A 25,523-nucleotide genomic window follows, 5' to 3' on the forward strand; every position below is an offset into this window, starting at 1 on the left:
AAATATGTATGTGATGATGTATTTATTTTTGGATGATGTATTTATTTTTGGACTATTTTTCAATGAGGTTCTATAAATAGATATCTCCATTTGTGAAGGAAAACACGATTGAGTAAAGAAAATTTTATAAAGTGTTAAGTTTGATATATTTAATAGTTGAGAATTTTACTTTTTATCATAAATTTTTAATTGTTACAACAATAATAACATTTTTGATATATTCATGAAACTTTAAATTTATGCCTATTAACTATTAAGTACCCCTAATTATATATTATGATCACTTAACTTCCTTATAAATTTATTTTGGTAAATTTTAATATTTGTAAATAATTTTCACCATCATATATTTTCAACAGATAGATCGATTTATTTTCTATTTTATCTTATTTGAATGCACACTGAACAAATTTTCCTACAAAATTTCAGATTCCTTACACCCCCCCCCCCCCCCCCCCCCCCCCCCCCACGTACCATTTAATTGCTCATCAGAATTCAGAATCGTTGGATCTATCGAGTCTCGACCCTGTGGCCCAATAAAAAGCCTATTTGAATGGAAAGGGTCTTCTAATTTTTATTGGGCTAGAAACCTTAATTTTGGACTTCAGACCCATTTCAATTGGATCTGGATCTGAAGATGAGATACCGCCACGTTTGAATAGACAACAGTTTGTGGTGGCCCAGTTTACTCGGGATTTGTTCATATTCGAGTTTATCTGAAAGGGATGACGTGGACCCTTCCTATCTATTTTTTGTATTTTTAAATAAATAAATAACATTGGATATTACTCATCCAGCTGACGGGGATCAACCAGGCGTATAAATGAAAGCTCCTGGTTTCAAAAAAATTATAAATTCCCTTGTGAAATATATTGTACATATATGTATATAGTTTTCGCCGAGATTATGGCTAGGATTCCCATCAAGCACCGGATTCTGATGTGTGGCAGCTCGGAGATCGAATCTCCCGACGATCCGGTGGCGATTGATTTTTCCGACACAGTTTTCGAGTTATTGAGCCAGGAATCCGAGCCATCGTCGTTGGCGAGCAGTATCGATCGTGAAGAGGAGGATGAAGAGGAAGATAATCGAAATGTAATCGATAATGGTGATCCTGAAGATAATAATGATCGCTTCTGGGAGACCCGACATCAATTGTTACAAGTAGGTGGATGGATGATACATTCAGTCGTTTTTTCCTTTTTCGATCTGCGTAAAAAATCTGAAAATATCGAAATTGAAAGCCAATGATTGAATGGATGGAGTTTTTCTTGTTGTTGGTGCTAATTGAATTTATACTTGTGGTATTTGATGTGTTGCAGGGTATAATTTGCAGAACAAGTTCTTTAGAAACAAAAATCAGACGTTTTGCCAAGGAAGCATTAAGAGGGGCGCAACTGTCGGGAAATACGTGTGCCTGCGGCAGCGCGTTCCAAATTGGTTGCCGGAAATGTCTAATGGAGGAGCTGCGCCGCTGCCTCCATAATGCCGGTTATAACAGTGCAATTTGCAAGTCCAAATGGAAAAGTTCACGTGATATTCCATCGGGTATTCATATTTAATCTCGACAATAGTATCTCTATCTCTTTCCGTGTGTATAATGTTTCTTTTGTTTTTCTTTGATGATTATAATTCCGATAAATGTTAAATCAAGATGTTTGTTTCAGGGGAACACACATTCTTGGATGTATTGGACAACTCGAATCCAAAAAAAGAAGTGAGAGTGATCATTGAGCTGAATTTTCGGGCCGAATTCGAGATGGCCCGAGCAAACGAAGAGTATGACAAGCTTGTCAAGATGCTGCCTGAAATGTTTGTTGGGAAGATCGAGAGGCTACTGGGATTGCTAAAGATTTTGTGCGCTGCTGCTAAGAAGTGCATGAAGGAGAAAAAAATGCATCTGGGCCCGTGGAGAAAGCATCGTTACATGCAAGCCAAGTGGCTTCGAACTTGTGAGAGAACGGCATTGTCTCCACCTCCGTCTTTGGGGTTTTCAGGCCTTCTAGCACCACCGGCGGTATCCACACTCACTGCAGATATGATGAACAACTTCACGAATCTGCATAGGCCCGTGGTTAAAGTGCTTTGAACTTTGGGAAAGTTACAAGTTTTGATGTACAGGCGTAAAGCTACAAGTTTTGATGTACAGGCGTAAAGCTAGCTAGGAAGTGTAAATCGTGTGGTGTCCCATTACCTTGTAAGATGTTGTCTCTATAATAAGATGTAATCGAACACGAGGCCTTCAGATGCACCACAGAGGAACCAAACCATAGATATGAATGAAGGTGAAGAGGCAAATCAAAATTGTACCACCCACGCATGTTATTGTACATAGTCAATAATGATGTATATTTTGTCACCTCTTATAATTACAATGTGATTCGCAAAATGAATATTACTTCTTTTATGTACAGCCAAAATCCTGAAAAAACCATGAATTACGAAAAACCAAAGATGAAATGAATCTCTACATATAAACAATCTATTCAAGAAATAACAAATTTCAAACCAACTATTTCCCAATCTGCAGATGAACACCGCTAGTTTCTACATCAGCAAAAGTGCAAAACCATTTCCACACGCAGCTAAATCCACTACAACTTTAGGTCATTTGTTTTGGAGCAGGCAACGGAAACGAAGAATCAGTCACATTAACTCGTTGAGATTTACCTACCTTCCTTGTACTTGAATACTAGACCAAGAGGACAGGGAAGAAGACAATCCCTGTTGTACCTGTTCAAATGTCGGGTGTGACCCCGAACCGCTCTTAAACGTCTGACGATACATAGACAAAATATCTCTAGTTTTCATATGTTCTAGGAGATGTATGTCCATATCCTCGTTGTCAGGTTCACCGACCCCCGTCTTCCCTTCGAAAAATTTCACTATTTGTCTCATTGTTGGCCTAGCTTTTGGTTCGGGATGAACGCATAACAGACCTAAATGAAGCACTCTATCCACTTCCTCTTCATCGAGCCCTCCTCTGGCCCTCAATCGCGCATCAACCGCATTCACCAATTCCCCTCTTCTAAAGAGTTCCCACACCCAATCCACCAGTGGTGGCTTGCTTCCTTCAATAGGTCTTCTCCCACAAATGACTTCCAAAATCAGGACTCCATATCCAAATACGTCGGTCTGAGTTGATGTTCGACCACTCTTCACAGTCTCTGGTGCCATATACCCAACTGTTCCCACCACGCGTGTTGTGCCAGCCACCTTATCATGATCATGCATCCGAGCTAACCCAAAATCCCCAAGTCTTGCATTCATGTCTTTGTCGATTAACACATTGCTGGCCTTAATATCCCTATGTAAAACTTTAGATTCCCAACCATCATGCAAATAAAGAACACCAGAAGCCACCTGCTTTAGAATTCGGATCCTATCTTCAAAACTTAACATTTTGCTCTCATCACATGCAAACACCCATTTGTCAAGACTTCCATTTTCCATGTAATCATATACCAAAATTAGGCTTCCTTTTTCTTTCTTGCACCAACCTCTTAACCCCACTAAATTTCTGTGTTTCAATCTTCCCAGGCTCGATATTTCTGCTAAAAATCCCCTAATCCCCTCGCTGGTATCATGAGAAATGCGCTTCACCGCAATCTCTGCTCCTCCAGGCAGTTTTCCTTTGTAAACTTGCCCATTTCCTCCTATTCCAATCACATTTCCATCTGAAAAGCTCTTAGTTGCTGAATCAATCTCTTGATATGTTAGTCTATGCGGCCAATATTCCAACTCCCAATCTTCCATTTCCTCTCTTTCCCTTCTTAACCTCCTATTCCTTCTGATCAACAAAAAGGTAAATAAACAAGCCAAGAAAACAAACAACAAAAGCCCCGCTGTCAAACCTGCAATAAATCCTTTGGTTTTATGGATCGGAGTCTTTGGAAGCTCGAAAGATGGCAAACCCCAAGTGATTAACGCCTCACTCAGCGAAGAATTCGAGTTACTGAAACTCCAAGCCAAAATTTTGTGACCTTGAATCAATTTTCCTGTAGATGATGTGAAACCAACATACATTTCATCCTCAAGAACCTGAGAAAGATCAAGTGAAACACTCAGCAAAGGTTGAATAGGCCTTTTCATCCCCACAGGCGCCATTGTAACATTAACCAGACTTTCAGCGAAATCGATCCAAACTTGATATACTCTTCCATCATTAAGCTTCAGTTTTTTGAATGAATTTTCATCAGACCAATAGCCAGCTTCATAAGCTGCTAGGGATTTGAGGGAATTCACATCAATCCCGACATGGTTATCATCAATATCATCAAACTCCTGATTCTTGAAAACATCGAACTCAACTCCGAATACATGAGTGCTGGGAACTTGATTTGTGAAATTCAAAAAGCCCAGATTTTGTGACGAAACAGCACCTTCTATTCCTTCATACGGCACAAACAAGAACACAATCCCGTGTCCAGGTAGTCTGTGTGGATATGGCGCCATGGAGAAAATAAAAGAAGTTGAAATGGGAAGAACAGCAGATGAATTGGGTTGTCTGGTGGGAATCTTCGTGGGATACAGTGCTCGACCGATGGAGTTCTCTGAGTCGTTTGTAAGCGAAAGAATCCGAGATTTGATTGTGGCGTCGCCAAAGAGTGACACATCGGAGGAATCGAACCCATTGAACAGAAAATCGAAGGCTGAAGCTGAACGCATGCAAAGAATTATCAAGTGCATAAATAATTGGAGAAGCTGCTTTTGGTGTTTTTCCATGATTCTCTAATGGAGATGATCATTTCAAGTGGGGAGATTTGGTATAAATGGGAAACAACCAAACTGGTCATTTTGATTTTTCTTTTCTTTTGGTTTGTTCTTTGAACGCCACCATAACTAATTAATTAGCTACAGTAAGCTTGTGATATGAAGTTACATTTTCGCCCTTTTATTTTTTGTTTTGTTTGTTTTTTTAAAAAAAATATTGTGATAGGCGAGTTGGTAAGGCCTGAGGTGACGTGGGAAGAAACTTCTCAGCGTTGCGGGTTCGATCCTCGTGTGGAGCATATTCCTTATTGAAATATTTTGGGGTATGCTCTGGGGGTTGGACCATGTTGTTCCGTCCCTCAGGTCTCTGCCTACTCGTGCACATCCCTCGATTTAACTCCGCATGAACCAATGAGCCTCTTACTCATGTGGGATGGGATCAACTTTTTTTTTTTTTTTAGATTTCACGTATATATTTTATATATATATAATTTTGTAAAACAAATCTTTTAATAGGATCATTCATGAAAAATATCAATTTTTATACAAAAATTATTCTTTTTCACTATAAAAATGTGTATGATTAACTACCGTTTCTCGAATAAAGATCCAAAAATCTCCGAGACATACTCATAATATGATTGGATTGAATGAATTTATTATTGCACGCCTTGCGAAGTATGGAGATTATAATTTATAATTCAAATCTTTAAGTTTTCCCGTACTTAAAATTGATATATTATTAATACATACCGTTATAAAAAGGGGCAATTTTGTTAAATACTTTCCAGAATTATTAATTTTACTTTTATTATAAATCCGCGCATGGATCAAGAAAAAGAAAGTTTCCGACATCGAGAATTCAAGATTTTTCGGCCTTAATAAGAAGTATACATTTAGGCCTTCTCAGTTATTAAAAAAGTGATTTTACAAATACAACGAAATTTGTATAACAAACTCAACACAAAAAATTCAATACAAAAAATTTAATTTATCAAAATCGCACTATACATCAAATTCAAAATATCACGATAAAATAGCAAAATCTCACGATATTATTGTTATAAATATCGTTGTACACTATATTTGATGTACTTATAGTATTTTACTTAAAAACATTAACAACAAAAGAACATCTATTACTACAACTAATCATAATATTATGACACCGAAGGTAGCGGTTTTTTGGACTATCCTGTTACACAGGATTTACCTAGTGTGATTTACCTGACTAACATAGTTTTCAGGCTATTGCGTTAGTCCAAGTATTTTTTCATTGCGCACCGAATGTAGCGGCTGTGGGTTTTCACGTCGAAAAAAAATCATAATATTATGACAGTATTTTAAAATTCTTGAAAAAAAAAAATCAATTGTTAACTTTTTTTAAGCATTTACAATATTATTTAAAAATTTTCGAAATTGTGGAACCCTTCATTAAAGTGCCGGTTGGGTAATGGATCAAGCATTCAAGCTAGTCCACATTTGTAACGCGGCTCGTTTGAAAGCTTCGCCAACTTGTACTTTGACTCAATCCATCATTCCCATTCCCTATTTGACCTTTAATTTAATACTTTTAAGTTTTAATTATTTTGTTGTTTTATTATTATTATTATTTCTTTTTATTTATTTATTTTACTTGAAAAAAGATTATTACATATGAATCTCGAATTTAAAACTTAGTCCCAAATTTGAAATCTTGATGCTAGATAAGTCACAAGTCAATCAACATTTTTATTATTTTATTGCATCAAGCATATCTAACCGTAATGCTATTAACTTTTATGTCCGAAGCTCACAAAAGTATATTTATTTTTATAATGAAGTGTAAGTTTATAATTCATAAAACGTGGCACTCTAACCCAACCAGCTAACATACAAGATCAAATTGATTTGGTTCCTCTGCTTTTTAGTTTTTATCATTATTATTGGCCTAATTCAACAAGAGTTTATTCACGCTTTACCTTTCTTCCCCCAAGTGTACAGATGGTTATCATCTTTTCAAAACTGGACCTGAAAGGAGCATTTTTAAATTAAAAATGACTTTTGCATACTTGAAATCTAAACAAGTATTACAGATAACTCCCAAACTTATATGTGTGATACCACCTTCTTGTCCATGCAGCTTATGTAGCAGTGCCCTATACATCATCCTTTATATATATAGCAGTAGTTTGGATGTAGGAGCCGGCACTCGGCAGCTAGCGTTAATCAAGAATTTGGATTGGATGTAGGAGCCGGCAGCTAGCCTTACAGAATAATTTGGAGAAACGGCAGTTGATGATATAATGCCTGGCCAGACGAAAGTAAAAGCATACACTAGCACACCAACAGCCGCTAGCTTCCATAAATAAAAAAAACTACTCGTTTGACTTAAGAAAAGACAGGCACAAGAATATATGGATAGGATCATAGGACATGTGGAGTATCACATACAAGACAACTATGTGATGGAAAATTCCACTAAATCAGCAATCTGACATTCTTTGTTTCCAAGAATAGATGAATGTTGATCAAACTCTCTACCACGGCGATGAACCTGAAATATTCTGATAGATTTGTTGTATCCTGGATATATCCTGAAATATGGGAAAACCATTCACTGCAACAGTGAAACGTCACTCCTTGCATCGAAAAACATGAGAAATCACTGAACGGCGTGAGTTAATCGCTATGCAAACTTTCAATTCAAACAAAGAAGGCATCCCAAAATGTAAAGTTACATAAGCGCAAAGTGCACACACTCAAGAGACAACTCCAAGCAACCTAAAGAAGCGGAAAGGGATTCCCATAAACACACAGATATGAGTGACGGTGGATGAAATTCAGAGGACTGCAAAAAATGGTATTCACCTAATCATTCTCTCTCTGTCCCATATTCTTTTTACTGTTGGGGCTCCTTGAGCGGTGCATGTGTCAGCACAAAAAGGTTGAGACTCAAAATAGCAGAGGGCAGTTAGAGCTCTTGTGAATTTCAATGCTCGGCAACTGCCACTGAAAAGTGCATCACTAACAAGAATGATCAAGTGACAACACCGATAACACCATCTCTATGTTAAGCTAAGCATCATAGTCTAAATAGAAAATTCATGTCCCATTAATATAGTGCAGAATTAAAAGATCATCGACATGATCCAGTAAATGCAACACAAACCTCAAACTTTCTATTACTCACTGCTCCACGCCTCCACCATTCATCTTTCTAACGAGGAAGGAACAGAAAGAGTGATAGACCTAAGTACCCCTCAAGGATATTTCTAATTGTTCCATTCTTTTAGCTAAATCATGTTTCCCGATGTTCTTCAAGCCATCAGTTACCATATCAAAGCTTTGTGACATGGGCAACAAACTCGACTCAGTCATCTCCACCAAATAATTAGCAGCCTCAATAAATCGTCCTCCGCGTCCACACATCCTTATCAGCATGGTATACACAGGTCTGTTAGGTGGGTGCCCCCTCACTTTCATGTCAGCAAAAAAACTAAATGCATCATCAAACTGTCCTGTTCGACAGAGAGCTTTCAAGATTGGAGCATACAAACTGGGAAAAGGGCGGTGCCCATCCTCAATAGACTTGTGAAGGATTCTAAAAGCCTCATCAAGTCTTCCAGTTTTGGATGCTGCGGTTATCATAATTTTATACATATCTTTGTCGGGACAGAGCCCCAATCCACAAACATTATGAAAAAGATCAATGCAGAAGTCAACCTCTCCAGACTTGCATAGATTCTCAGATAAACAATTAAGTGTGTTTACATCTGGCACAAAGCCTTCCTTTGTCATCTTCCTCACCAATCCTTTAGCTGATTCGAGATATCCTGCATTTAGTAAACCATCAATCAATAGATCACGGCCACGAACTGGAGGATTAAATCCTTTTCGACTCATCTCCTCCAAAAAGTCTTGTGCCTCCCTCATCTTCCCAGCAGAGCACCATGCATTAACAAGAATCGAGTACGTCCTCTTATCAGGGACAACACCTTTGCGAATCATTCTACTAACCAATGCATAACCCCCTTGAAAATTCTTGCATTCACAGAGAGCGAAAAGCAAGGAATTGTAAACTTCCGTCGTTTGCGGACAATCGAAATTTTTAAGACAATTAAATAGTTTAACTGCTTGATCAATGAGACCTCGCTTACCATAATGTTCAATGATAAAAGAAACAATAGATGGCGAAATTGAAATGTGTTGACTTTTCATGTTATGAACTATCTTCCACATGGTTTCCCAATGGCGGGTTCGAGCAAGGGTTTTCAGGAGCTCTTCAAATTCAAGTGTGGTTGGATCATAATTCGGGTGATGAGTTCGAGCCCAATTGAAGAAACGGAACGATTCAATCCCACAATTACAACAGCTACGGAGGACACGATACACTAGCTCAGAATTTATGATAACTGATATTTTCATTTTGTTGAGGGTTCGCTCCATGTATAAATCTCTTCGCACAATGTTTGATATGTGGTGAATAGCGGCAAAGTAATTGTCATTGTGCAAGCCCCTATCAAGGCCACTGCCTCCGATACCTTGGACAAAATTATGCTCAGTCGTCAGGGCTTTTAGACATGTAAAGATGCTGGGAAGGGTGGTTCGTTTAGAAGCTTCACGAAAAATGAGCATTTGCCGTTCCTGCCTTGAATCGAACCAAAAAAGATTTCTGAAAGTGGAATCAAGCACGGAATGTCCATCAACATAGATTCAATAATTGCACAAGGAAAAATTAATTTTTTACCTGTAGAATGTTACAAACAATACTCCAAAAGTAACAATTCAAAAAAGGCACCGTGTGTACACCCCACCAAACATTTATTTCTTCACAATCATTCCATGAATATATCATAATCGACAAGCATAAAAATTCCCAGATTCGACAATTTAGTCGATTAAGCTGTTTGATGGGAAAAGGAAGTTGTTATCAACAAATTTGCTTACATTGACACTTCTTTAAAACATTTTATCAAGTATGTCGCAAGCACTTTAATGACCGCCAATGCAGTAAAATTTAATAACGAAGCGTAAGAATTTCTTCTCAAATTGATATACATGTCATGAAAACAAGCACCAACTGAATAGAGAATCACTATTCTTGCATAAAAATTCCAAAGAAGTGGAAACTGAGTTATACAAATATGGAATAATGTTCTTGGGGGATGGTTTGCAGGGACTCACATGCCTGATGCCACTGCTTTTTCGCAGCTATTCCATGTTTTTTGCCTTGTTGCTGTTTAAAATTCTTTCAATCTATGATTAATGGTTTGGAATTGAAATGGTGAAAGTGAAACACCGAAACCTAGTAGGAGCAGGGGTCAGAGAACAAATTTAGTTTTGGCAAATAAACACGAAATGCATATCAATTAATACATTTTATGATAATTCTCAAATATTTCGAAACAAAATTTTAAAATATTTATGTATTTATTGCTAGCTTTTTTTTAAAAACAAAAAAACACTAACTTTTTAATCATTAATACAAAGGCTCCGTTTAATAGGATTATTATTAATCAATGTATAATTTATTTTATCTAATCCTACGTTTTTCTCGTCGCCATATTATTTATTTTTTTATTAATTATTTATTTTACATCAATCAAATCATTAATTATTTATCTTACATGAGTTACATCAATCAAATCATCGAATTTAAATTACTATATTATCTCTTATAAATAATATTATTCATATTTTATTTATTATTAAAAGAACAAAATGATAATTTTGTATTTTTATATAAAATTCAACCAAACAAATCAAATAAATTATAATCTATCAATCAAATCAATTACTATATTCACTATCATTTCTTATTTATTTTTTATTACATTACATTACTTATCTATATATTATTTATATTATCATTCAAACCAAACTGAACCAAATTTAATAATGTAAGGCACACGTTCACTCGTGAAATCGAATGATAATTAGCATGTTGATGATAGCGATTTTTTTCTCCGGGTTCGGTCTGGTAGAGTGGATCTCCAAATCTTCAGTAAATCGGGTCGGGTCGGGCACGAGAGATTTCTGCACAGACAGAAGCCAAGTTAGGGGACGCCGAAGGTGTTTTCGGCGTGACCCCTCCGATGCCTAAGTTAGTGCTCCAAAGTGAAAGAGCTTGACAAAAAGTAAGAACAAGAGAATATGCGTGCGTGAGTGTGTGAACAAGAAGTGAATCAAAGAGATGAATCCATAAACCATGAACCATACCTGTATTTATAGGGGCTTGGAGAGGTAGGTTACCTTGTCAAGGTAGAACATGTGTTAGAGTAGGACTCTAATTGATGAGTCTGAAATCATATCAAATCTTGGATTCATAAGATATTGTCCTTATCTATTGCAGATCTTCATGTGACCGAGAGTACTGGAAGGTTCTAGATATTGGGCCCTTCCTGGGCTCGGATCGGGCTTCAACCATACCAATTAGGGCTCATACCCATGAATTTATGATCATGAGCCCATTCCCTAACAGGGTCATCCCACACTGGGCTTCTCATAAAATAAGAATAGATGGGCCTCAAAGTATTTTCCAAAAATATGGATTATTGGGCTCGGGTCGGATTAGACTCATATATTTTTTAGGGGCATCAATAGTACCTCCCCCTACTGGTCTAAAAGAAGTATGAAGTTTAGACCATGTGGTCTGGTCGGATCCCGAGCCCATGTAAGAACTCTTATATTAACCAAGTACAAGTAATATTTTCCAACCGAATGGGCTTTTAATGAAGGCCACGAGTGGCGTGGTAGGTGCCGAGCTGGTTGGGGTTTGAATTTGACCACGAAGTGCATGGTAGGTGTCGAGCTTGGTCGAGATTTTGAGATAACCACGAGTGGAAAGTGTTTACATATTGGCGAGCTGGTCGGGCTTTTGAGATAACCACGAGTGGAGTATGTTTACATATTGGCGAGCTGGTCGGGCTTTTGAGATAACCACGAGTGACGTGGGTTTACATATTGGCAAGTTGGTCGGGCTTTTGAGATAACCACGAGTGGCGTGGGTTTACGTATTGCCGAGCTGGTCAGGCTTTTGAGATAACCACGAGTGGCATGTGATTACATATTGTCGAGGTAGTCGGGCTTTTGAGATAACCATGAGTGGCGTGAGTTTACATATTGGCGAGCTGGTCGAGCTTTTGAGATAACCACGAGTGGCGTGGGATTACATATTGCCGATCTGGTCGGGCTTTTGAGATATCCACGAGTGGCGTGGGTTTACATATTGCCGAGCTGGTCGGGCTTTTGAGATAACCACGATTGGCGTGGGTTTCCATATTGCCGAGCTGGTCGGGCTTTTGAGATAACCACGAGTGACGTGGGTTTACATATTGCCGAGTTGGTCGGGCTTTTGAGATAACCACGAGTGGGCGTGGTGAGTGTCAAACTAGTCGGGCTTTTGTGGTTTGCCAAGCTGTGTTGGTCTTATAAAGTGTCAAGTCGTAGAGTAGGCCTTAGTGTTAGATTGCATGTCTGATATCATAAAATAGGTCCTTACAGCGAGATTTCAAGCCCGATATAGTAGAATAAGACCTTACTGCGAGATTTCATGTCCAATATCTGTAAAAATAACCCAAACAAAAATACAAGGCAATAGGAGTTCAACAAATTTGATCACAAGAAAACAAAATGTAATTTTGATAGTAGGACTTAGGAGATGCCTCAGAATATTATTAATAATGATAATAAATAATAATTTAATAATTTAATTACAACATAAAGATAATTGAAATACTTATCTCGTTCATGCGTTGTCGATGACATGACTTTAGATGTATAGCAAGATAACATCTTTTATTCTTTGATCAAATAACCGACTTGATGTAGGGATCAAAAATTGATATCCATCGTCCAAAATGTGTGTCAAGATGTTTTGAAATTATGATAAAAATTTCAAATAATTTCAACGGTTAGATTTTTCAGAATGACTTTTTCAAGAACATTGCTCAGAAACTATGCAAGCAGATTATGTTGCAGCTCGGCGGTCTGAGCCACCTTTCCCCAAGTATCAAAATTCCAATATGATCTTCACCGTCGAGATACTAGATAACATAATTATAAATACTCATACCAAATTTGAACTCGATCCGACGGTTCAATTAATTCCAATGATTTTCTCAAGGTTCTGATGCGCAAGCCATGCGAAAATATACAGAAACTGTGCGAGTGAGCAGCTGCTGTTCGGATGTCAAAATCCCATTGTAAAAGACTTTATTCACAATCTCCACCATTTCAGATCATATAAAATATATTAATAAATATGTCTGCAAAATTTGAACCCGATCCGAAAGTTCAATTAATTCCAATGATTTTCGCAAGATTTTGATGCGCAAGCCATGCGAAAATATACATAAACTGTGCGAGTGAGCAGCTGCTGTTCGGATGTCTAAATCCCATTGTACAAGATTCCATTCACGATCTCCACCGTTCAGACTTCAGATCATATAAAACATATTATTAAATATGTTTGCAAAATTTGAACCCGATCCGACACTTCAATTAATTCTAATGATTTTCGCAAGGTTCTAATGCGCAAGCCATGCGAAAATATACAAAAATTGTGCGAGTGAGCAGCTGCTGTTCGGATGTCAAAATCCCATTCTACAAGACTCCATTCATGATCTCCACCGTTCATATTCTAGAAATCATATTAATAAATATGTCTGCAAAATTTGAACCCGATCCGACAGTTCAATTAATTTCAATGATTTTTACAAATTTCTGATGTGCAAGCCATGCGAGAATCCGAAATTTGTTTCTTCTCTTGTACTCACCATCTTAACCCTTTGTTTTCAAATTCCCACAGACGGCGCCAATTGATGATATCGATTTTTTCCTCCGGGTTCGGTCTGGTAGAGTGGATCTCCAAATCTTTAATAAATCGGGTCGGGTCCGGCACGAGAGATTTCTGCACAGGCAGAAGCCAAGTTAGGGGACGCCGAAGGTGTTTTCGGCGTGACCCCTCCAATGTGCCTAAGTCAGTGCTCCAAAGTGAAAGAGCTTGACAAAAAGTAAGAACAAGAAAATATGCGTGCGTGAGTGTGTGAACAAGAAGTGAATCAAAGAGATGAATCCATAAACCATGAACCATACATGTATTTATAGGGGCTTGGAGGGATAGGTTACCTTGTCAAGGTAGAACATGTGTTATAGTAGGACTCTAATTAATGAGTCTGAAATCATATCAAATTTTGGATTCATAAGATATTGTCCTTATCTGTTTCAGATCTTTATGTGTCCGAGAGTACTGGAAGGTTCTAGATATTGGGCCCTTCCTGGGCTCGGGTCGGGCTTCAACCATACCAATTAGGGCTCAAACCCATGAATTTATGATCATGAGCCTATTCCCTAATAGGGCCATCCCAGACAGGGCTTCTCATAAAATAAGAATAGATGGGCCTCAAAGTATATTTCCAAAAATATGGATTATTGGGCTCGGGACGGATTAGACTCATATATTTTTTAGGGGCATCACATGTGATTGATTGATAACTTGAAATTTAAAATTAATATAATTATATTTGTATTACATGTAGAAGAGGAGAACACGAGTCTCTTCTATTTGAAGATGAACGAGATTATTTGAGCTACAAACTCAGTTTCGAAATTATTTGTCCTAGATTTTCTCGTGTGGCCAATGTTTGTTTTATTCCCAGATCTCAACCGACAAAAATATAAACTGTCAAAAAAACTTTACATGTCACTAGGATAAGATACATTTATTTAATTTTTGCTTCTTTGGGATTTCTATTTCATTGCAATATCTACAGAGAAACAACTACTACATGGTATACAAAGGATAAATCTTTTGGTGGGCTTTCTATTTCAAGATGGCAATGGGTCTGCCCATGTGTGACAACTGGACCATGACTTCAAACCAACTTACGAAACACCAACAATTTTGGTTTTACAAGGTTTTTTTTTTTTACAACAAAATATATATATCAAACCAAGTCATGACGGATTACATCAAAAATATCAGAAGGCGAAAGAACTACTCGACCTTCATGACCAGACAAAGAACCAACTCCCCGAGCTAACAAATGGGCAGCGTGATTCGCTGATCGTGGAGCAAAAACAAAATAACAAGATTGAATATCCAGAGCAAGGATCTTACAATCTTCAATAATTAGGCCGACGGACGAAGAATCTTGTGTTGTAGAATTTAAACCTTCAATAATCAAAAGAGCATCAGATTCAATGGTAATATATGAGAGTTGCATATCTTTTATCCAGCTGAGAGCTTTTCTTATTCCCAGAACTTCGGCGATTGATTGATCGGTGATTCCAGGCAGCCTGACTTTCATGGCTGCTACTACTGCTCCTCGATGGTTCCTGATGATACATCCATATCCAGCTTGACCAATATTGGCAAACACCGTAGCATCCGTGTTGCATTTCAGATAATCTGTCGGTGGCGGTGTCCAATGAGCAGCAGTTGTAGTTCTTTGAAGATAGAGTGTAGATTGCTGATGCAGCGGCCATTTGCGAGCTTCTTTCCACTGAGAAAGGGTGTCCATGGCTGTTTGGAAAATTGTTGTTGCTGGGCTGTTCTTCACATTCCAGACCACATCATTTCTATTTTGCCACAAACTCCATAACACCACTGTTGCAATCTCTACTGTACTGCGTGATTTCGTTGCAACTAAATGCTTCCACCAACTTTTAAAAGAGCCCCCTGAAACAACGCAGCTACCTATGGTCGTAAGACACCAAACCCTGCTGATGATGGACAAGAGATGAGAGCATGTAAGTCATCTTTTGGTTCGTTTCGGCACAGAGGACACCAATCGGGAACCTCCACTCTTCTGTGTTGTAAAGCCTTAAGAGTAGGTAAACAAGAGGAAAGAGTTCTCCACAAAAAATTCCGAATTTTAGCCGGGATACCAAGCTTCCAAATTAGTTTCCAGTTGATAGTACTTGCACTAAGATCTTTGGTACGGTGCAATATTTTGTACCCATTCTTCACCGTGTAAGAACCCTTTCTGTCAGCGCCCCACATACATTTATCTTCACAAAACCTTCTGCTCAAAGGAATGGACATGATCAGTTGTTGGTCCCTCGTATTTTTTATTTCCTTTAGTAAATCAATATCCCAAGAATCTGTCCCTTCTAAACGCAACGAGTTCACTGTTGCAAGTTGCAAATCTTGAATGCACTCAGACTCAATATAAGGATTATTGAGATCGGGCAGCCAAGGTTCGCCCCAAATATTGGTATTACAACCTGTTCCAATGCGTTTTATTGCACCAATACGAATTAAGTTTTGTGATGTCATAATGCTTCGCCAAACATAACTAGGATTTGAGCCCATACGTGCTTTGATGAATGAGCAATGTGGGAAATACCGAGCTTTAAGCACCTTGGAGGCCACTGAATTCTGATCTGACACAAGTTTCCACCCTTGCTTGGCTAAGAGTGCGATATTATATTCATGCATTCGTCGAAAGCTCAATCCACCTTCCGACTTAATCCTACTCAGCTTGGCCCAAATTTTCCACCTTAGACAGTGTGAGACCTCGATTCTAAACAACTAATCTTGGATTAGACAACAATTAAGCAAACAAGATTCAAGACTAAAAGCAAGAATATTTTATTTTTTTATTTTTTTATTTTTTTTTTCAAAAAGGGGGTGCGCCCGGGCGGCTAAAAACTGCAGCCCGAGCGCCTCCCAAAATAGCAACCTGCTGTTTGGCTCGAAGGGGGGTGCGCCCGGGCGGCTAAAAACAACAGCCCGAGCGCCCCCTGCTGCAGAACTGGGAAACAGCAGAAAAACAAGGAGGCTCTACTTCAACCCTTCCAAAACGAAATCATTCATTACAACGCAACTCAAAACGTTAATACACATGTATACTCCATACATAGTAGTTCTAAAGTTATACAATCTCAAACTAATAGAACATGCTTCCGTCTAGCTTATTCAATACAAAACAAGTTCGAATACGATCTAAGTTCGATTACAAACTCGACTTCTAAAACAACAAGGCCTCACTCTATCAACTCTTCCACCTAGCCATGCAATCTTTGACTCGGTCCTGCCCCACTTGTTGCTAAGTACACATACAAACAAAGACAACAGCCGGATAATCCGATGAGAATACAATTCCCAGTAAAAAAGACTAGCATATAATATCACATAAATATATCAAAACATGATATAAAATCAAATTCCACATATTCCTCAAGTAATTCATTCAATTGCGGAATTAAAATGATATGCATGACTTTAAAACTTCTGGATTATCAAACCCAGATAATCAAATGGAATTCTTCTTTCTTTCTTTCTGCGGTTTGGGATCCCGAGGTTAAAATATCCAACGATCACACCGAACTCTCCTTTCGAGGTGGACGAGGTATATTTTAATCCTCTATACTCTAGGGCATTATAGTGAGTTAATCGACACTTGTAGTAAATCGCCTACCAAGGCCACTCAGCTATAATCTCCAGATCGTCTAATTCAAAATGAATAATCAATCGTCTCAATATGAATGCATATGTAATCTCATCATTCAAATATAAATTCAATCATAAATTCATATAAGCATATAAACATGCAAGTATGTGATTTTTTCTAGGACACTCGAATGAATCCGGATTCGAGTTAATCGTCCTATTCTATTTCAAAGTCATCTTATACCTTCTCGTCGTTTCAAACTCTTCAATCGGCTCAACTCTTTCAAACTAACAAAAGCTGCAACTCTAGCAACTCCAAGGACTCCCAATCAATCTATTAGAAGAAGTCACAGATCAAAATCAACATCAAAACTCAATCAAACTCGAAACGATATCCAAAACTCAAACTGACGGCATAACGGCTGTAACTGATCAAACCGGAAACACAGACAGCAGGATATCAATTCAATATACTCATTCTAAACCTCAAACATCATATCCAACCCAATACCAACACATATCAAAAATCAGATTTTCGAAAATAATAAGAAAATTCATATCAAATCTGATCGTCGTTAGATCTTCGAACCGTCTTAGATATACTGTCACAGCTATCTAATAATCATCATCTCCGAATATAAATTAATTCTAACAACATCCAAAAATTCAAACCTCTCAGAATTAAGATAAACTTACATCCAACGGAGCACTCGAAGCTGTGATCATAGATATCAAGTCAGAATTCAATTCTATCGGACGGATTGAGCTAGAATCGAAATCACAAAAGCTTGGGGAAGCTTTTGGTCGCTTCAATAGAGGAGTGAACGGTTTGGAGGTGATGAAGGGAAGAAGTGGAGACTTAGTCAAAGTCTCTAACTTATAACAAAAACCATTTTTGCATTTTAGTCCCTAAAATTTCCGAAAATTGCAAAAAGGTCCCTGATTAATAAAAAGTCGGCTCTCGAATTCTGAAATCACTGAATATTTCAAATAAGATCAATTAAGATAAAAACGGGACGTTACAATTCTCCCCCTCTTAGAAAAGATTTCGTCCTCGAAATCATCAATATCAACTCATAAGAAGATAATTAAGAATTTAAGAACAGAATTAAGAACTCACGTCAGATGAATAAATCAGGAAATCTCTGTCTCATGTCAGATTCTGTCTCCCAAGTCGCTTCTTCGACTCCGTGACGACTCCACTGAACTTTCACCAAAGGTATCGATTTGGTTTTGAGTTGTTTCTTCTTTCTGTCAAGGATCTGAATCGGTCTTTCAAAGTAGCTCAGAGTTTCATCAAGTTCGGCTTCGTCTGGCTGAAGAACATGAGAAGGATCGGGATGGTATTTCCTCAACATCGAGACGTGAAATACGTCGTGAATTCCAGATAAAGAAGGAGGAAGTGCTAATCAGTAGGCTAGATCGCCTATCTTCTGTAAAACTTCATACGAGCCGATGAATCTCGGTGACAACTTCCCTCTCTTCCCAAATCTAACAGTACCTCTAAACGGAGAAATCTTCAAGAATACACGGTCTCCCTGATCAAAATATAGAGGTCTGTGACAGATATTCGCATACTTCGCTTGTCGGTCTTGAGCAGTCTTCATTCTCAATCGAATAATCTTCACCTGCTCAGCCATATCACGAATCACATCTGGTCCCAAGTCTGGGGACTCAGACATCTCATCCCAGTACAGAGGAGATCTGCACTTCCTTCCGTACAACGCTTCAAATGGTGTCATACATATACTCGTCTGAAAGCTGTTGTTGTACGAAAACTCAACGAGAGGCATTGAATCTTGCCAAGTAGTGCCAAAGTCAAGCACCACTGCTCGTAACATATCCTCCAGAGTTTGAATCGTCCTCTCAGACTGCCCGTCCGTCTGAGGATGATACGTTGTACTCAGGTGCAACCTAGTACCAAGAGCCTCTTGCAGGCTGTGCCAGAAGTGAGAAGTAAACCGAGGATCTCGGTCAGAAACAATCGATCTCGGCACACCGTGCAATCTGACAATCTCTCTAACATACAAGTCGGCCATCTGATCGTGACGATATGTCATCCGATAGGGAATAAAACAAGCAGACTTCGTCAACCTATCAATCACTACCCAAATAACATCACATCCTCGAACAGATCGGGGTAGCTTCGTGACAAAGTCCATCGAGATATAATCTCACTTCCATTCCGGAATAGATAAACTGTGCAAAAGACCCCTCGGCCTCTTTCTCTCGGCTTTCACCTGCTGACAGTTCAAACAACGGGATACAAACCTCGCAACATCACTCTTCATCTTCTTCCACCAAAACTGACTCTTTAGGTCGTTAAACATCTTCCGGCCTCCTGGATGAACACTGAACCGACTGCAATGTGCCTCTCGTAAAATACGCTGTCTCAACTCAGAAATATCAGGCACAACAATACGGTTATTCACAAGTAAAACATCATCCCTGACCTGAAACTCAGACTAGTGTCCAGATCTCACTTTCTCTATCGAATTCTGAATACTCTCATCGGATTTCTGTGCTTCTCTGATCGACACAAACAACTCTGGCTCGGCCTGGATAGCACAAACTCTGATAGGACTCCTATCTGATTCAAACTCCAATCGAGAATTGCAACAGTCGTCAATCAAACGAGACACTCCGATGGTCGAAAGAGATAAGGAACAAAGCTTGCGACTCAAAGCATCGGCAGCTGCATTCGATTTCCCCAGGTAATACTTAATCTCCCTGTCAAAATCCTTCAATAAATCTAGCAATATCCTCTGTCTCATATTCAACTCAGACTGTGAAAATAAGTACTTAAGACTCTTATGATCAGAAAAGATCTCAAAAAACTCACCGTACAGATAGTGACGCCAGATCTTCAAGGCAAAAACAATAGCAACGAGTTCAAGATCATGAACTGGATAACGAGTCTCGTGCGGTTTCAACTGCCTCGATGCATATGCTATCACGTGCTTCATCTGCATAAGAATACATCCAAGACCAGAATGAGAAGCATCGCAATACACCGTAAAACCTCCAGAACCTGATGGAATAGAAAGTATCGGAGCACTAGTCAATCTCTTCTTCAACCCAATGAAACTGGTCTCACACTCTTCAGTCCAAACAAAAGGCGTGTTTTTCTGAGTCAGCTGGGTGATTGGCTTCGCAATTGAAGAGAAAGCCTGGATAAATCTGCGATAGTAACCCGCTAAACCCATAAAACTTCGAATCTCAGGCACAGAAGTCGGCCTACGCCAGTTCATAACTGCCTCGATCTTGCTGGGATCGACAAAAATCCCATCTCCCGAGATAATGTGACCAAGAAAAACGACTCGGTCTAACCAAAACTCGCACTTCGATAGTTTGGCAAACAACTGTTCAGTTCTCAAAATCTGCAAAACAATCCTCAGATGCTCTGCATGATCAGCACGGCTCTTCGAATAGATCAGGATATCGTCAATAAAACTAATAACAAAATCATCTAGAAAACGCTGAAATATTCGGTTCATCAACCCCATAAAGACTGCTGGGGCGTTAGTCAAACCGAATGGCATGACAAGAAATTCAAAATGGCCATACCTCATTCGAAACGCAGTCTTAAGAATATCCTCCTCTCGAACTCTCAGTTGATGATACCCAGATCTCAAATCTATCTTCGAATAAATACACGAACCCTGCAGTTGATCAAAAAGATCATCTATACTAGGTAAAGGATACCTGTTCTTAACTGTCGCCTGGTTCAGTTGGCGGTAGTCAATGCAGAGACGCATAGAGCCATCTTTCTTTCTAACAAACAGAACAGGAGCACCCCAAGGCGATACACTAGGTCGAATGTATCCCTTGGCAATCAATTCTTCCAACTGCTCCTTCAATTCTTTCAATTCAATCGGAGCCATTCTATACGGAGCTTTAGAAATCTGCTGAGTACCTGACGTCAATTCGATGCTAAATTCAATCTCATGAATAGGCGGTAATCCCGGAATCTCATCCGAGAACACATCAGGAAACTCTCTAACCACTGGTATATCAATCAACTCAGGGCTAGACTTCAAAACATCGACCGCATAAATCAAAAATCCCTCGGCTCCTTTCTGCAACAATCTAGTCATAGACAATACAGAAATCAAAGGAATTTTAGAACGAGAACCATTACCAAAGAATCTCCACTCGTCTGACATCTCTGGTCTGAAACGGACTATCTTCTGAAAACAATCTACTGTAGCCCTGTACTTAGTCAAAACATCTATGCCAACTATGCAGTCAAAGTCAGACAAACCAAGTACAATACAGTCGATCTCGATCAAATTTCCTTCAAAACTCAATCCACAATTTCTAACGAAATTCCTCGCAACAATTCCTCCACCCAAAGGTGAAGTAACAGAAACTACAACAGGTAATGGCTCAAAAGGCAAGGCATGCATCAACACAAATTTCTCAGATATGAAAGAGTGAGAAGCACCTGTATCTATCAAAATATTAGCAGGATAATCAAAGATCGTAAAATTACTTGCAATCACATCATCAGGTGCAGCCTGAGCCTGATCCTCATTCAGAGCATACACTCTTGCCTGCTGTCTAGGAGGTTGGTTCAAATTCTGGTTGCCTCCTTGACGATTCTGTTGTTGAGGTTGGAAAGAGTGAACTGCATTCAATTGCCTCTGAGGCTGAGACGACTGTCGAGAATCATTTCCACTTTGTGCTTGCTCAAAGCCCCGCTGAGGACAAAGTCTAGCATAATGCCCTGTCTGCTGAAAAATATAGCAATTCCCAAATATTCCCCTACACTGGTCACTGGAGTGATGACCTCCACACTTGCTACAGGAAGTACCAGAGGAACTTGAACCTTGACTGTAACTGTTCTGTTTCGAGCCACCAGAACTTGAAGAACTGCTTCCCGAGTTCTTAAACTGTTTCCCCTTGGGACGAAAGTAATTCTTCTTATTACCTCCATTGCTATCACCTTCAGTCCTCGGTGGTTGATTCTGGTATTGGGACGGTTGGGCCTGAAACTGCCTCTGTTGTTGCTGAGGTGCAAACTGATTTCCTCTCTGTCTCATCAATCCAGCCTCCGCACCCTTGGCATGATCCATAGCATCTGCGAAGTTATTGGGCCTTCCGATATTGACCAAAGTAAAGATATCAGGGTTCAAACCGTCAATGAAGTGGTCAGCTTTCGCTTCCTCATTGTCAAAAATGTGTGGAGTAAAACTCAATAGACTGTCAAATTTGGTAACATATTCTTCGATACTCAAATTGCCTTGCTTCAAATTTGCGAATTCGACATTCTTATCCTTTCGGTAAGAAACTGGGAAGAATCGTTTATAAAACTCAGTCTTGAATAGAATCCAGTTTATAAGAGTACCTCTGTTCTCCATGGCTTTCTTAGTTGAGGTCCACCATTTCTTAGCCACTCCGTGTAGCTGATGAAAAACCAATCTAATTCGCCGGTCATTGGAATAGTCGAGATAATCAAAGAGCTGATCTATATCATCCATCCAGCCCTCGCAATCCACGTGATTCTCCGTACCTTTCAAGATCGGTGGTCGGAAAGATTGAAACCTCTTCAGTAAGGTTTCCATAGGGGTAGCCGTGGCATCCATCTGATTCTCAACCGTATCGCCCTGGTCATTCGGAGGAGTCATTACAGGTGGAGTATTCATGTTCAATCTTCTTCGAGTACCCATCTACAAGCAAAGGGATTAGAACACATATATCTCAATCTCAAAATTTCAGTGTCCCACAACCTCTGATCTTCTTACTAAAGCCAAAAGACGGAACTCGGATTCAATGAATGATTATAGTTCATATCTCAATCAATTCATGCTTTATAAATTAAATCACATAATCATGTAATTCAAATAATTATCAATCAATAAAGCATGCTCGCATCGTATTTAATATATCAATTAAATAACTCAAACACATGCGAGGAGCCAAAACAAGCGGACTCGATCTACCCCTCTCTCTTCTAAATTCAGTCCAAGATCTTAATTCTCTGATACCACTTAATGTGAGACCTCGATTCTAAATAACTAATCTTGGATTAGACAACAATTAAGCAAACAAGATTCAAGACTAAAAGCAAAAATTTATTTATTTATTTATTTTTATTTTTTTTCAAAAAGGGGTGCGCCCGGGCGGCTAAAACTGCAGCCCGAGCGCCTCCCAAAACAGCAACCTGCTGTTTGGCTCGAAGGGGGGTGCGCCCGTGCGGCTAAAAACTGCAGCCCGAGCGCCCCCTGCTGCAGAACTGGGAAACAGCAGAAAAACAAGGAGGCTCGACTTCAACCCTTCCAAAACGAAATCATGCATTACAACGCAACTCAAACGTTAATACACATGTATACTCCATACATAGTAGTTCTAAAGTTATACAATCTCGAACTAATAGAACATGCTTCCGTCTAGCTTATTCAATACAAAAAAAGTTCGAATACGATCTAAGTTCGATTACAAACTCGACTTCTAAAACAACAAGGCCTCACTCTATCAACTGTTCCACCTAGCCATGCAATATCTGACTCGGTCCTGCCCCACCTGTTGCTAAGTATACATACAAACAAAGACAACAGTCGGATAATCCGGTGAGAATACAATTCCCAGTAAAATAGACTAGCATATAATATCACATAAATATATCAAAACATGATATAAAATCAAATTCCACATATTCCTCAAGTAATTCATTCAATTGCGGAATTAAAATGATATGCATGACTTTAAAACTTCTGGATTATCAAACCCAGATAATCAAATGGAATTTTTCTTTCTTTCTTTCTGCGGTTTGGGATCCCGAGATTAAAATATCCAACGATCACACCGAACTCCCCTTTCGAGGTGGACGAGGTATATTTTAATCCTCTAGACTCTAGGGCATTATAGTGAGTTAATCAACACTTGTAGTAAATCGCCTACCAAGGCCACTCAGCTATAATTTCCAGATCGTCTAATTCAAAATGAATAATCAATCGTCTCAATATGAATGCATATGTAATCTCATGCATTCAAATATAAATTCAATCATAAATTCATATAAGCATATAAACATGCAAGTATGTGATTTCTTCTAGGACACTCGAATGAATCCGGATTCGAGTTAATCGTCCTATTCCATTTCAAAGTCATCTTATACCTTCTCGTCGTTTCAAACTCTTCAATCGGCTCAACTCTTCCAAACTAACAAAAGCTGCAACTCTAGCAACTCCAAGGACTCCCAATCAATCTATTAGAAGAAGTCACGGATCAAAATCAACATCAAAACTCAATCAAACTCGAAACGATATCCCAAACTCAAACTGACGGCATAACGGTTGTAACTGATCAAACCAGAAACACAGACAGCAGGATATCAATTCAATATACTCATTCTAAACCTCAAACATCATATCCAACCCAATACCAACACATCTCAAAAATCAGATTTTCAAAAATAATAAGAAAATTCATATCAAATCTGATCGTCGTTAGATCTTCGAACCGTCTTAGATATATTATCACAATTATCTAATAATCATCCTCTCCGAATATAAATTAATTCTAACAACATCCAAAAATTCAAACCTCTCAAAATTAAGATAAACTTACATCCAACGGAGCACTCGAAGCTGTGATCGTAGATATCAAGTCAGAATTCAATTCTATCGGACGGATTGAGCTAGAATCGAAATCACAAAAGCTTGGGGAAGCTTTTGGTCGCTTCAATGGAGGAGTGAACGGTTTGGAGGTGATGAAGGGAAGAAGTGGAGACTTAGTCAAAGTCTCTAACTTATAACAAAAACCATTTTTGCATTTTAGTCCCTGAAATTTCCAAAAATGGCAAAAAGGTCCCTGATTAATAAAAAATCGGCTCTCGAATTCTGAAATCACTAAATATTTCAAATAACATCAATTAAGATAAAAACAGGCTGTTACAAACAACCTCTGTTATTATCACATTTTCCCCCACCAAAAAGAATTCATCATTCGCTCTAACTCTGCACAAAGATTTAGCGGTAAAATAAAGACACTCATGACATAGGCAGGGAGAGCTTGTACCACTGATTTTAACAAAATATCATTTTCTGCTCTAGATAGAAACTTGTACCTCCAACCCTGCATATGACTCCAAGATTTTTCCTTAATATAAGCAAATACTTCAGATTTTTTCCGTCCAATCAGTGAAGGAAGTCCAAGGTATTTACCGTGATTAGTAGTATAAGAAACTCTTAGCAAATCACAAATTTTGTTCTTTGTTTCTGCCGACACATTGGAGCTAAAAGAGATAGAAGATTTGGCAAAATTTACCGTTTGACCAGAAGCAGTTTCATATTTGTGAAGGCATTCCTTTATGATACCGCATTCATCCACCGATGCCCTGAAAAATATAAAATTGTCATCAGCAAAAAACAGGTGGGAGATTGATGGGGTTGTACGAGCCACTTTCACTCCATGAAGGTTGCCTCTG

General features: G+C 38.7%; 3 protein-coding genes across 9 annotated transcripts; 1 reads left to right on the forward strand and 2 right to left on the reverse strand.

Moving 5' to 3' along the window:
* Positions 1 to 820: 820 nt before the first annotated feature.
* Positions 821 to 2,089, forward strand: LOC140860362 (uncharacterized). The gene is made up of 3 exons (XM_073263350.1): positions 821 to 1,164; positions 1,323 to 1,548; positions 1,668 to 2,089. Exons 1-3 carry the CDS (start codon positions 883 to 885, stop codon positions 2,087 to 2,089), a joined length of 930 nt encoding a protein of 309 aa, XP_073119451.1. The 5' UTR covers positions 821 to 882.
* A 579-nt stretch (positions 2,090 to 2,668) lies between these two features.
* Positions 2,669 to 4,783, reverse strand: LOC140860361 (L-type lectin-domain containing receptor kinase VII.1). Its single transcript, XM_073263349.1, has one exon. The coding sequence runs from the start codon at positions 4,723 to 4,725 to the stop codon at positions 2,671 to 2,673; it is 2,055 nt and encodes a 684-aa protein (XP_073119450.1). The 5' UTR covers positions 4,726 to 4,783; the 3' UTR covers positions 2,669 to 2,670.
* A 1,643-nt stretch (positions 4,784 to 6,426) lies between these two features.
* Positions 6,427 to 10,016, reverse strand: LOC140864537 (uncharacterized). 7 transcript variants are annotated; one of them, XR_012144269.1, is made up of 3 exons: positions 9,880 to 10,016; positions 7,865 to 9,367; positions 6,427 to 7,289 (listed from the first exon to the last, which is right to left on the reverse strand). XR_012144269.1 is itself a non-coding variant. In XM_073268781.1 (2 exons), the coding sequence occupies exon 2, from the start codon at positions 9,328 to 9,330 to the stop codon at positions 7,945 to 7,947; it is 1,386 nt and encodes a 461-aa protein (XP_073124882.1). In that variant the 5' UTR covers positions 9,331 to 9,367; positions 9,880 to 10,016; the 3' UTR covers positions 6,427 to 7,944. The 7 variants fall into 7 exon arrangements, 2 of the variants coding, with proteins under 2 accessions (XP_073124882.1, XP_073124883.1); XR_012144268.1 differs by having other exon boundaries at positions 7,564 to 9,367; XR_012144267.1 differs by having other exon boundaries at positions 6,427 to 7,051; positions 7,147 to 9,367.
* Positions 10,017 to 25,523: the final 15,507 nt, after the last annotated feature.

This window comes from Henckelia pumila, chromosome 4 (genome assembly GCF_033568475.1).
Source record: "Henckelia pumila isolate YLH828 chromosome 4, ASM3356847v2, whole genome shotgun sequence".
NCBI lineage: Eukaryota > Viridiplantae > Streptophyta > Magnoliopsida > Lamiales > Gesneriaceae > Henckelia > Henckelia pumila.